This window comes from Seriola lalandi, unplaced genomic scaffold (assembly GCF_002814215.2).
Source record: "Seriola lalandi dorsalis isolate HSWRI2012SDOR001 ecotype SW California unplaced genomic scaffold, Sedor1 jcf7180002054931, whole genome shotgun sequence".
Taxonomy (NCBI): domain Eukaryota; kingdom Metazoa; phylum Chordata; class Actinopteri; order Carangiformes; family Carangidae; genus Seriola; species Seriola lalandi.
Genome location: NW_019525483.1, coordinates 822,220 through 834,719, shown reverse-complemented (window position 1 = coordinate 834,719; position 12,500 = coordinate 822,220). Strand labels below are relative to the sequence as shown.

At 40.0% G+C, this 12,500-nt stretch overlaps 1 protein-coding gene across 1 annotated transcript in view; it reads right to left on the bottom strand.

Annotated features, from left to right (window-relative positions):
• The window catches only part of il16 (interleukin 16), a 44,847-nt gene that overhangs the window by 14,550 nt on the left and 17,797 nt on the right, over positions 1-12,500 (bottom strand). Inside the window, exons 6-16 of the mRNA XM_087170152.1 lie at positions 11,519-11,668; positions 10,154-10,264; positions 9,418-9,532; positions 9,126-9,199; positions 5,986-6,235; positions 5,590-5,707; positions 5,144-5,276; positions 4,403-4,490; positions 3,807-4,030; positions 3,432-3,569; positions 1,670-1,822 (exon numbers count right to left, since the gene is read on the bottom strand). Coding sequence (XP_087026278.1) covers positions 1,670-1,822; positions 3,432-3,569; positions 3,807-4,030; positions 4,403-4,490; positions 5,144-5,276; positions 5,590-5,707; positions 5,986-6,235; positions 9,126-9,199; positions 9,418-9,532; positions 10,154-10,264; positions 11,519-11,668 — 1,554 coding nt within the window. The remainder of the gene's footprint in view (positions 1-1,669; positions 1,823-3,431; positions 3,570-3,806; positions 4,031-4,402; positions 4,491-5,143; positions 5,277-5,589; positions 5,708-5,985; positions 6,236-9,125; positions 9,200-9,417; positions 9,533-10,153; positions 10,265-11,518; positions 11,669-12,500) is intronic.

Sequence of the window (12,500 nt, the reverse complement as noted above, 5' to 3'; positions counted from 1 at the left end):
TAGACTGTAGAATATGATACCAAGACTTCAGACAAGAACATAAAAACAACTGAATCAACAGTCGATTTTATATTTCTTTTTTTAGTCAGTGATGAAGTTTGGTCGTGGTAAACACAGCAATCATCTCAAACTAAATGAATCTTTTTTTAAACCGTCAAACAGAGGCAGCCTCATCTTTATCTCACGTCGCCATCATTAAGACACTGACGGGTTCAAACATGACTGACAGTGGAGGAGTTGACTGTGATTGGTTTTTCTCCTGTGATGAACACAGTGTGTGGTCTATCACATTTTCAAAATAAAAGAAGATTCCTTCCTCTGACTAAAAGCTCTGCTTCAAAGTAAGAACACTTCATAGAAATGTAGTGGAGTCAAAAGAACAATATTTGTCTTTAAGTGTAGTGGAGGAAAAGTCAGGAGTTTCTAAAACAATAAAAATAATACTGTACTCATGTAAATGTACTTTGCTACTGTCTTTGTTACTGTCCAACCCTGTTTCTAGATAACTTAAAAGCCATTCATGAGAACATCTTCTGGGCTGCACATCGCTCTTTACATTAACGCACTGAGTTTGCAATTTTAAATGTTAACACAATAAAACTCCGACTTATGAGTTACAACTTATAAACCCTTATAAAGGATGGTTTACCAGAGAGCAGTACCAAAAAGACATAGAGAAACTTACAGCAATGACACACTAAACGGTCAAATTACTGTAATTATAATTCAATTCACTTTTAAATATGTAGCACCAAATCATAAAATCATAAGATAAAAATATCTCCTCACAATGTTACAGAGCGAAGCCCAGCAGTTCCACCATGAACAGCATAACTCTGTATTGTCTATGACTGGGGTGACAGCTTTACATTTCATTAAATCATAAAAAGACAAAATGCGTTTAGCATGCTTTCACCAGCAAAACACTGAGAGCCACGTCACTCCACATACATTCCTTAAGAGTAACCTCAGGATCTTTTGCAAGGCCTTGTATATGCTGCTGAAGAACTGCAGGCAGCGGAGGGGGAGGAGCGAGAAGCATAATTAGTACAGGGAGGGAAACATGGTTATCAGGAAAAGTATATTGACAAAGTGCAGTGAGCAAGTAGCAGTTGGAGTGGAAGTGAAACACAGACTCCGATCAAGTTCACAGCTTTTATGGCCTCAGACACTTTCAGTATCCTAATATGGGCACTGAGCTTACACACTGCTGCTTAGATACAGGCACTTTCTCTCCGTTAATGCTGCCAGGATGTTTCTACACTTTTTTCACACATTGAGGATTGTTTTATCAGCTGGTCATTTGCAGGAGGGACGACACTCGATAGAATCAATTTTCAAGAAACCCATTAAAGTTTTAGATTAAAAAAAATAATTTTCATTTCATCATCATCATTCATGCAATATAATGGAAAAATATAATCTAATAAGATTTGATTGATAACATTTTTAAATATGCCTGTTTACTTTATAAGGTTTTGCATAAGCTTGCCCCACCACCTTTAAATGAATTCATTAAACAGAGGGCTGACAGTGGCATTGGCACGCACACACACACACACACACACACACACACACACACACACACACACATATCCGTATGTATATATACGGTATATACTATAACCATTCAGTGTGTTGTTCAGCAGCTGTGTTTACAGTGCTGTACCTGGCAGCTGGTGTGTGATGAGGGCTCCAATCCTTCATCTCTAACTGGAGATTCTCTACTGGAACCGCTGGAGTCTCCATTATAACCCTCCTCGCTCGTCACATCATGAGGCCAGCAGTACCAACGTGGAGCAGCACGCACCCTGAAGTTGGACTACACACACACACACACACACACACACACACACACACACAGCTGAGAGCAAGAAGACAGGATCTAAAATGCTAAGTGAAGTGACCCTGAACATGTTGTGATTCTTTTGACCATCTTGTCAACAGTATCTTCACATTTACTGGCACTTGTCCCAGGAGTCATGGGACTGGTGGAGCCTTCAGCGTTATAATTAAGAGTCAACGTTTTCACCTTGTGAGTCTGTGTGTGTCATCATGGCATAATGTGGTCCTGGAGACACCTACTGTAGCAGGAACTACCACAGAAGCAGTTTCAGTATTTTGTCAGGTGTTTCAATGTCTGTCTGAGTACAGAGTACTCATGTAATAATGTAGTAATGACTACTGAGTACTCAGGGGTCATGGGCTTTGTGGCTGGTGTGATCCCATTGCATTATGTCCTTATGAAAGTCACATGACCATTAGATTGGCTGTTGTACCCATTAAACTCTGTGTGAACTGTGTAAACCATGTGAGCTATCATATGAACCTAGTGGAACATTGTACTTAATTTAGCTGCTGTGTGCCGATGGTGCGTAGAGCAAAGAATTACTGAAATAATACAGAACATTTGTGCATGAAATGCTCCTCTGACTGTACTCTTCCTGCAGTCTGCACGGAGGTCAGCTGTGTAACTGATGACACAGTCTGTCGCACAATATCATTATCATAACTACATTATTATAATTATGTAATGTAATGTACTCAGTACTCAAGGGACCACACCCATCTTCAGTGACTCCTGGTAACCTTTTTTCTTGTATTATATTGTATTTTGTATTAAATGATTCTGCTGCTGTGACATATATATAATTGTGCAAAGTTTTCTTGAACCCATCCTTTCCCTATCAAGTGCCAGTCCTCTAGTCCTGTAGGAGAACTTGTGTATGATAAACTTGCAGCTTGTCCCTGCTGTACCATGCCTCCTACACTGTGAATACTGGGATAGAGTACAGGACCCATGACCCTGGACATGATACATGGGTGTAGAAAATGGATGAATGGACTAAGTTCAACTAACTTGACTTCCTCTAAAAGACTGAAGATGTGAGAAAAAATAATTATAAACTTATTTTACCTTTGGATTCTGAAAAACTGGCCCATGCATTTGCTACCTCTAGACTGGACTACAGTAATTCTTTATTATCAGGATGTCTCATTGAAAAGCCTCAGTTGATCCAAACTGCTGCAGAGTGAATACTGACAGGAAGTAGAAAGAGATAATATTTATCCCATATCTTCTCCTCACTGGCTCCCTGTAAGGTAGCACTTCACTCTCTCAATGCAGACTCATGTTCCCTAGAATCTCCAAGAGCCTTCGGCAAACAGGCTCCTCTCCTGTGGAACCAGCTCCCAGTCTGTGTTCAGGAGGCAGACTCCCGCTCTACAATTAGGATCAGGCTTTTCTCTCTCCTTTCTCCCCTCAAACCGACCAGTTGAGGCAGAGTCCGGTTCTGTCAGAGATTTCTCCCCATTAAAAGGGAGTTTTTTCCTCTCCATTGTTGCCATCTGCTTGCTCATGGTGTAACTGTTGAATTATATAATGGATGGATGGACGGATGGATGGACAGATGGATGGATGGGTGTGGTACCTTGTTGCCCCTGTAGGCCAGATCCAGGGCCTGCTGACTGGAGAGGTTGGCGGCTGGAGAGTTGTATGGGATTTTATACTTTTCATCAGGATACACAGGCACTGACAGTCTGTTCTCAGACCATGTGTCCGTCATAGACTAGAGGACCGGGAAGGAAGACAAGATCAGACACACTACTACACATCCAAAGAGGTCACATTTTCAATTGTTTCAAAAAAATGAAATGAATCAAATAGCAGGGGAAAACACAAGATAAGTGAAAATAAATCCACACATGCAGTTGTAGCAGTAATATTAACAGTAGCAGCAGTTAGTTTCTAACTGATCCCAGAATCTGTATCTTGTGTCCATACAACCTGTGGTATGGCTGCTTACCTTTGGTGTGTCCAGGCTGTGGACCCGGGCTGGCGGGTTATGGTGTGTGTTGTGGAGGTTGTGCAGGGTCAGGCAGTGGTTGTAGTGGTGGCTGTTGGTGTTGTCACTGCAGGAGCGGGTCATGGTCTTCTGTGCTCGGCGAACCGACAGCTGACTGAAACTCTTCTCTAGACAATGCTCACATCTCTGCCGGCTGTGAGAGCACGACTCCAGTCTGCGCAGCCCTGGAACAAAAAACACATCTGAAACTACAATGAATTATTTTAATGATAAATATATTAATAAATAAAATGAATATTTCAATCAGTCTGGAGTCATTCTTTAATTAAACTGTCTATGTGTGTACCCAAACTTTATGGAACAAAATTACCGGAGTACAACTTTCATAACTCAAGACGTATAAAAGTTACAAATAAAAAAAGTCACAGCATCCATCTACACAGAAATGAATCATCTTGGCAGCATGCAAGGCAACATAAGACGCATTTGTCAAGACAAAAATGGGAAGAACGTGCCATGAGAAAAGTCCTGGAAGTTCCAGACCAGCCATAAGCCTCAATTGAAATGTCACTGTGGAAAACAAATAAATATTTTACCATCGATACTCCACTGGCTCTTATCCTTTCTCAGTTTGCTGTTCTCCACTGCCAGAGTGATAGCTTCATTCAGCTGCTGCTCTGATACCTGTGCAGAGGGCAGAATATGGGGAATGTCAACATTACAGTACAAACATCAGTCTTTGGTGTATACTCTAACACCAATGTGATACTTTCTCTAGGGGCCACATGGCGTCAATTTCGTCATCAGAGGGTGAACATGAGACTCTCGTGAGTCTCTGTCCTCCGTACAGCGTCGCTCAATCACTGACTTTAAATGTCAAACTGCTTCAGTCAGTGTTTTTAACGGTTAGAATCATCAGGTCTGTTTGATTTCCTGAACCACTGACACTGAAGGAAAGGAATGATGGTGAAGACAACAACATGACACCACCCAACACTGTCTCTTGTTATTTTGATTGGGAGACCCCTAGAGGCAGAAGGTACAGTCTGTGTGTTTAATGGTATTTTCTGCTGTTACATATTAGACTCAGTTTCATCACCGTAGGAACCACTGAGGACTCCAAGGTCATATGTTCAGTATTTTTTGTATTTTTATATTGCTTCTGGGAATTCCTAACATTAGAATGAGGTGAAGAGTTTACATTCTACAGCGTCATTAAAAAAACTACACTTTAGCCTTTTGTTGAGGCTGATTGTAGTTACTATATTAAATATAAACTTTTTTTACAAACATAAATCTACACTGACTAAAATAAACCAAGTTGTGGCTTTGCATACTTTGGGGTCGGGATGGCGACTGATGATGATGTGGACTGGACCTGGTGTGCACTGGCTCAGGACTGTGTAGACGTCATTCAGCGCCATGTTGTAAACCACTGTGTCGTTGATCTCCATTATCTCATCTCCACACCTGGAGAGGAAAGTTCAGGAAAAGGTGTCGGAAAGAAAGAGAAAATGAACTCTGAGAGACTTGACACATATACATACTTCCTGTTTACAGGAGTTCTTATTTTCTGTAACACACTAATTGTATGAAATACATAGTGAATAACTCAGTGAATTCATACAAAGTCAATGGCTTTTAACTCATACATGGTGTAACCAACAGTATCCACTTCTTTAGTAGCTTGTAGTAAATCGTACTCCGTCACATGAGCTCTCATTTCTAAGTGTAGTTACTTGTAGGCTTCCCATTTCGTATAGTGTTGTACTTCGCTCCTTACCGGAGTCTACCGTCCATATGTGCTACAGAGCCAGGAGAGAGGGTGTGGATGTAGATCCCAGGACATCCGTCATTAGATGGAACACAGCACAGTCCAATACCCAGACCAACACCAACCTCTGGGAAATGACACATGCAAATCAAGTTTTATTGTGATAATCATCATCATTAAAGGCCGCTGTTTCACTTCTGGTGCACCACAGAACTATAAACATCGGGTACCAACTGTCTTTTAACAAACTAACACATGCTTTAATTAGTGTTTGATTGATCACTTTATCCCATCAGAGAAACTGTAATTGGAAACTATTGGGATTTTAAATGATAAAATACAAAAAGACTTCAAAGATTAATGGACTGTCGTAATCAATAACTGCTGTCTCCCCAGGCTGCCGACCTTTTTGCAGGATGATCTCCATCATGATGCGGTCTCTTGGTTTAGCAGGCTGACCGGGGATGTTCAGTGTGTTATTGCAGCTGTTGTTCAGGTAGTTGCTGTCTCCCATGTCAGCACTGATCCTTGCCATGCCTGTGGTGGAGCTGAGGGAGCGCGACCTGCACAGCTGAGCCACTTGTGCTTGACCACACAGGGCCTCCACACGTAAGCTGGTCCTCACCACCAGAGTCAGGAGGCCCTTTTTGATTTGCTGCACAGAGACATTTAAAACACTTTTCATATTACAAATCAATGTGACATGCTTTTAGAAATGTTGGCTGGCTAAGATTAAACAATATGGGTCTTGAATTTTTGGTTTGATTTAGTTTCTTTTTTGTAAATGGGTTTAATCCTTTATTGAAGATGTAACCAGGGCTGGATTAATTCTCCCACCAGTAAAAATGACCCCTGGGCCACCACCAATCTGTCTGTCTCTCCTACTCTCTTTGCATTGGATATGTATTAATGAATTCATAATTGTTTGAGTTAACTTGATCACAGCACAAATTCATTTTGGAATATGCAGCATGTAAGAACAAGCTACACTGGAATAATAAAGGCTTTAAAACTAGAATTTAAGTGTTTTGGGTCATCACACTGACCTTTGACCTTTGACCACCAAAGTCTAATCAGTTCATACTTTAGTCAAAGTGAAAGTTTGTGTCAAATTTGAAGGGATTCCCTTAAGGAAGCCAAAATCATGTTATGTGAGGTCACTGTGACCTTGACCTTTGACCTTTGACAACCACAATCTAATCAATTCATCCTTGAAGGTGTTACTGAGATATTGTGTCCACAGGAATGATGGTACAGACAGACAACCCAAAAACCATATGCCTCTGTCTCTGACTGTTGCCGGTACGGAGGAATAACTACATTTAAACTCAGCGCCTCTCAACAAGGCGGAGGCCTCAGTCACTTCAGTTTATATTGATCTTTTAGTGACGTGCACAGTCATACTAAACAAATAGCAACTCATCAAATGGCCACAAAGATCCAACAGTTGGGCTCCAGGGCAGTTTCCCACTTTGCCAAGATGATAATAAATCTGTGGACATAACACTGGTGAACAGACCTTGTTAAGTGGATGGAATAGGATTGACTTGTACAAGAGGTGATTCAACTTTCATATGTTACTTACTGAACAGATCACATAATGCCATAAACTAATAAGATGCAAATCCTGCTAATCCTCGCGATGGACTTTTATTTTGAAACATTGCAAGAGACATGCTGTGCATTGTAAGATAGGGAACCTCAGTAGTGTCCAAGGTGAGAGGCTCTGTTGTGTCTTACACTTTTCTTCTGCCCTCAAAAGCAACAGCTATAAGTTTTGGTTGATTAATACCTTAATTGTGTATAACTTATAGTAATACTTATAGTATTAGAGTTAGACTGACTTTCTATGCACAGTGTTAGTTCGTTGGTGTGCAGGTTGATACTAATAGTAAGTCATTCTGGTGTTGAAGTGATGTTAATTTACAATAACGCTAGTGTATGACAGTCTGAGCATATCATTTACTTTGACGGGTAATGGCAGCACTTATTGACCAGCTGTGTCATAATCATAACTATGCTGTGCTAATTAAGACATTTCCTCACAACAGTTCTACAGGTCTTTTCTGTTCTTTGTTTATTACAGTTTCAGTCATGAATTTTCACCTCTCATGCACGAAGATTATCAATAAAGGAGCAGGCGCTCACTTGGAGTTTGGCAGCTGTTTATCTACGTTAATATACTAGCTGTATAAAACACGTAGTGGGAACCAAGCAACACTAATACAGTCATAGACACCTCTGATGAAAATAAATACTGTACATCATTTTTAGTTGTGCACATATGCTCATATCATACAGTCGAACTTCCACTGACACAAATACTTACACATACACTTCAGCTTTAACATGTCAACTAAGAGTTGAACTACTTCTATATTTCTGTCTTTAACTGACAGTTGACTTATTTACAGCTCTTACGTTTACAATGATAATCAAGTGAGGATCAAGTGTTGTCAGCGTTGGCATATCAACAGTTGTAAGTATCTCTCCGATGCTTCCATTATTTCAACTGAAATTGCAAAGCCCTTTTTTCCACCTTACACTAACTAAACTGACATTTGGTGGATATGGACACGCCATAAATACACTTGCACCATGCACTGCAGACTGTTGAAATAGAGAACTAAGTGTCTCCAGCCAGTAGAGCTGTGAGGCTGTAACTACATGCTAACATGCTAATATTTGTTAATTACTGCTAAACACAAAGTACACTGAACGTTGATGGGAATGTCATTAGTTTGGTGGCTAAATGGTTAATACATGATGGTAAAACCTGGTTGTGTAAGGCTCTGTGTTTTGTTATCTAGAAACCAGAATAGCACTAATCTTATTTCAAGTAATTTGACCCTGTTTTAAGAATTGCGACAGCTGCACATCTGGACTCGTTTTAAGAACTACTGTGCACCAGTAGTTACTTGTGTCAACTGGTTTGGGGATAGAGTATAAGGAAATGATCTGAAGTCAGATTTACAACCTCGTGTGGTATATTCAAGTTCTAAATCTACCTGTGAACATAGTCGTGCCAATAGTTAATAAAAAAGAATTACAAAAAAATAACACATAGACAACAGAATTTAAACCTGAGTCCAACCTGAGTGAATATTAAAAACTTGTAATACAGTACAAAAGATACAACAAGCCCTTTTCACCACAATACTAACTAAAAACTCAGATGCAAGCTTTCCATATATTCCAATCTATAAATCCACAAAGATAATTTTCCTAAAGAAGTTTTAAAAAACACTCCTAGACCGATCTTATTATCAATAAATGAAAAATCTATCCCTGAATGCTTGGACTTGAAAATGATGTCAAATTACTGGATGGTTTATATTGTATTGTATTGTATTATACTGGTGGCCCCATCTTTTTAACTGCATGGCAGACTCTTCCACTTAGTGAGTCAGTGAAGCCACATTGTCTTTTTTTCACATTTTTGAATAGGGTTCAGTGGGACATGGCAGTGTTACCACCTCTGTTTTATTTTGATCATAAAAAAACCTTGAAGTGTCAGGAATACAGGAATAATGCAGTTGCCTCACTTTGAACTTGTGCAGAGCTTCATCATGAGTCAGACCATGTAGAGACTCTCCGTTCAGCTCCAGGATCTCATCACCTGTACAGACACACAGGGAGGTCAGAGGCATGAGCGTATTAAAGGCTGAACATCTACTCATGTGGAGGAATTATCATGCACACAGTTCTCATGTCTAAATGAATCAAATAAACCTTTATGGAGTTACATTTGACAGTTATGGAAAAAGACTCTCACTGATAAGGTTAAGACACTTGTCATAAAGTGTGTATGAGCTTTGTGTTTATGTTCTTCCTCACCCTCCTGCAGTCTTCCATCAGTAGCAGCTGCCCCTCCAGGGAAAATGGTCTTCACATAGATCCCCATTGGTCCATACATGCTGTCCCTCCCACCCACAATACTAAAGCCCAGACCCTGGGAACAGCGGCAGAAACAGAATTAATAACATTAACACTGACATTTTAAAACAACAGTATAATCACACTCATAATTTTAATCATAATTAAAGGAACAGCATTTTGACAAATGCTGGTTCACATTTACAAAGATAAGACAAGTAAACTAAGACTAGAAATCCAGATGATGTTTTGAGTAGTTTATGTAAAGATGCTCAGGCTTAGTGAAGATATTTAAATTATTCAGACTGATTCTGTGCAAACTCCATTTGACCTTCAAATGCAGTTAAAAGCTCTGGAAAAAGGTAGCAAGTGGACCTTGAGTTAAAAACCAGAAGTACTGTTTACACCACATACAAGTGTATTATTGAAATACAAATGAAGCGGCCCAGCAGATGAAATATTAAGTTGTAAAATAGAAATAAACTGCAGTTGAGGAATGAAAACGTGGTGGGTGAAGTGTCTTGTGTCTGCAGATAACAGTATTAACAGCATAAAAATCAAGATATGAAAATGTGAAAAGGTTCATAGTTAAGCAGTGCAGGTGAATTACTGTCAAGTAGATACTATGGTCTGCTGAGAGCAGGGGTGGTTGAAGACACCTGGGCTGGTGGTGGTTGTGTTGGCGTTTGATTCCTACCTTGCCATGGCCCTTCATCAGCACAATATTACAGATGATGAAAGCTGGCATGTTGCTAAAGGAGTGTACCAGCTGGGCAGAGCTGAGAGATCGGGAGGGGCGGTGCACAGGCTGGAGAGGAGCAGCATGTAACACACAAAGGCAGGGAATTACTACTACTACCAGTCAATACTTAAATTTTCTTGCTCACATGATCAAACTACCAGCAGCAACAATTATGGTTCTCAGGTGCAGTTTAAAATAACAGTGAACCGTCTGCAACCATGTGAATTCTAACATGCTAGTACAACCCTAGTCTTCTATTGTTGCTAGGACTGTGCATCGTTACATATTTTTGGAAACCAGTGTCAATGATTTGTCATCTTTCTGGGTTGGACCACAACAGCGGGGTCAGCCATAATCTTGAATGTCACTGACTGACTGACTGACTGACTGACTGATCATAATTTCACCATTGGTCAGCTGCATGCCAGATGAGTGAGTTGGAGCTGGCCATTGCTCTTGCAATATTAATTGGCAAAAGCAGGTTTTTATTATAGGGTTGTATACAGCTGCAGCGTTGACAACTTAGCTCATTGTCTCTAGATTTAGAGACTTTGTTTCAAACAGACTGGGTATAAACCTGGTTCAGGACTGGACCATGTAAAGATGCTGACCGGGGGCTTAGGGCTGCTCTGGTTTCCCGGCTGCTCAGGAACTGCAGGGAAGAGGAGGAGCACTTCCACTACACTGAGCCTCACCTCAATTACAGCAAATAAACTTAGGAGGCAGAGGAATAACTAAACATAAGACACACCGAGCAGAGATTATATTATATTATTATATTATATTAAAGAAACTAGCAGATCTGAATAACATGTAAACAACAATACGTCTGGTCAGACAGTGTGCAGGATTTCTTTGTATGCCACGTAAAAAACCTGCTCCCGCGCACCTGCCTCACCGAATAAATGTGCGAAGTTTCCTCCCGCTTTGAAGTAAATACAGCTGAAATCACAGCTCACTCTTTGTGATTTTGTAAGACTTCATGGTTATAAAATCTGGATTTTAGCAGCAGCTTGGGAATGGCTTGTAGGTTAATATATAGTCTTAATGGACTGCGTTTCAATCACTATTTCAAACTGGCTGTCACAAGGCAGAATGCAGGACACAATGATCTCATTTGTTTAAAGCTGTTCCATACTAGTTTTCAACTACGTCCTCAATTCTGAGGACAATTCTTGACCATATTTTATTTTTTTTTGTTTTTACTTTGTGTTGTCCTCACAATTACGTCAATAAACACATACTGTGGTCATCAAGTGTGGCCTTTCATGTATTGACTTTTCATGTATTACTGTTTCGACTATCAGATAAATCAAATACCTGTGTAGTGGTGTGAGGAAACTCCAGCTGCTGGGACAGAGACTTCCTGTTTCCATATAAACCACCATTCCCATGAGGATGTCTAGTGTACAACTCCGGGGTCTTCATGATGATGCTGTCCAAATCCCCAATCCAGTAAGGCTGAACACCTGGTGACAGACAATTTCATTACATGATAAGGTTGAAAAAAAAAGGTCCAGGACAAACATTTAGCTTCAGTGAAACCCATGTCACCAAGTGTAATAAACTTGTAATCATACAGAGTGACCAGCAAATAAACAGCTATACTTTGTACTATAATGTGATACAGGTGGAAGTAACATGTTACATTTACTATTGTTACTCTTATAATATTTTATTTTATGAAGATGAAAGTACATCTGATCAGACACCCTGCTCACTATCTGCCCTCAGGGAGGCACCACAGTTCCTCGTCCACCATAAGAACAGACCTTTTCTAATTCTAGCATCCTGCATCATGATGCATGCAGCTCTTTGTCAACTTAGAAATATTGTGATTAACATTTATTATTTGTTACATTATGTCTGCCTATATTTGGTCCAGCTCACACAATTTACTGATTTTTTTTGTCCATATTTTCTTACTCGTAATTAACTATAATTATCTTAATCATTATGTCCATAAAGGTTATATGAAAAAAAAAAATCAACGTAAAAAAGGCCTCAGACAAAGAAATAGATAAGATCAGAGTACAGGTGGACTGACCATGGGGACTGTCGGAACCGCCATTAAGTTTTTAAATCTTTACCAGCTGTCATTCGTGTGGACCAGTCCCACCAGATAAGACCAAGACTGAATTCTTTCCAAGTCTGACTGTGGAACCAATACTGGTCTGGTTTTACTGAGAGGAGAACCCTAAGAGGTCCAGCTGGACTCAGAACTACGTTTTCTTCTCCATGTGTAAGTAACTATGTGGTTCTACAGTAGACATGATAACGTTAGCTAACTTGCTGTTACTGA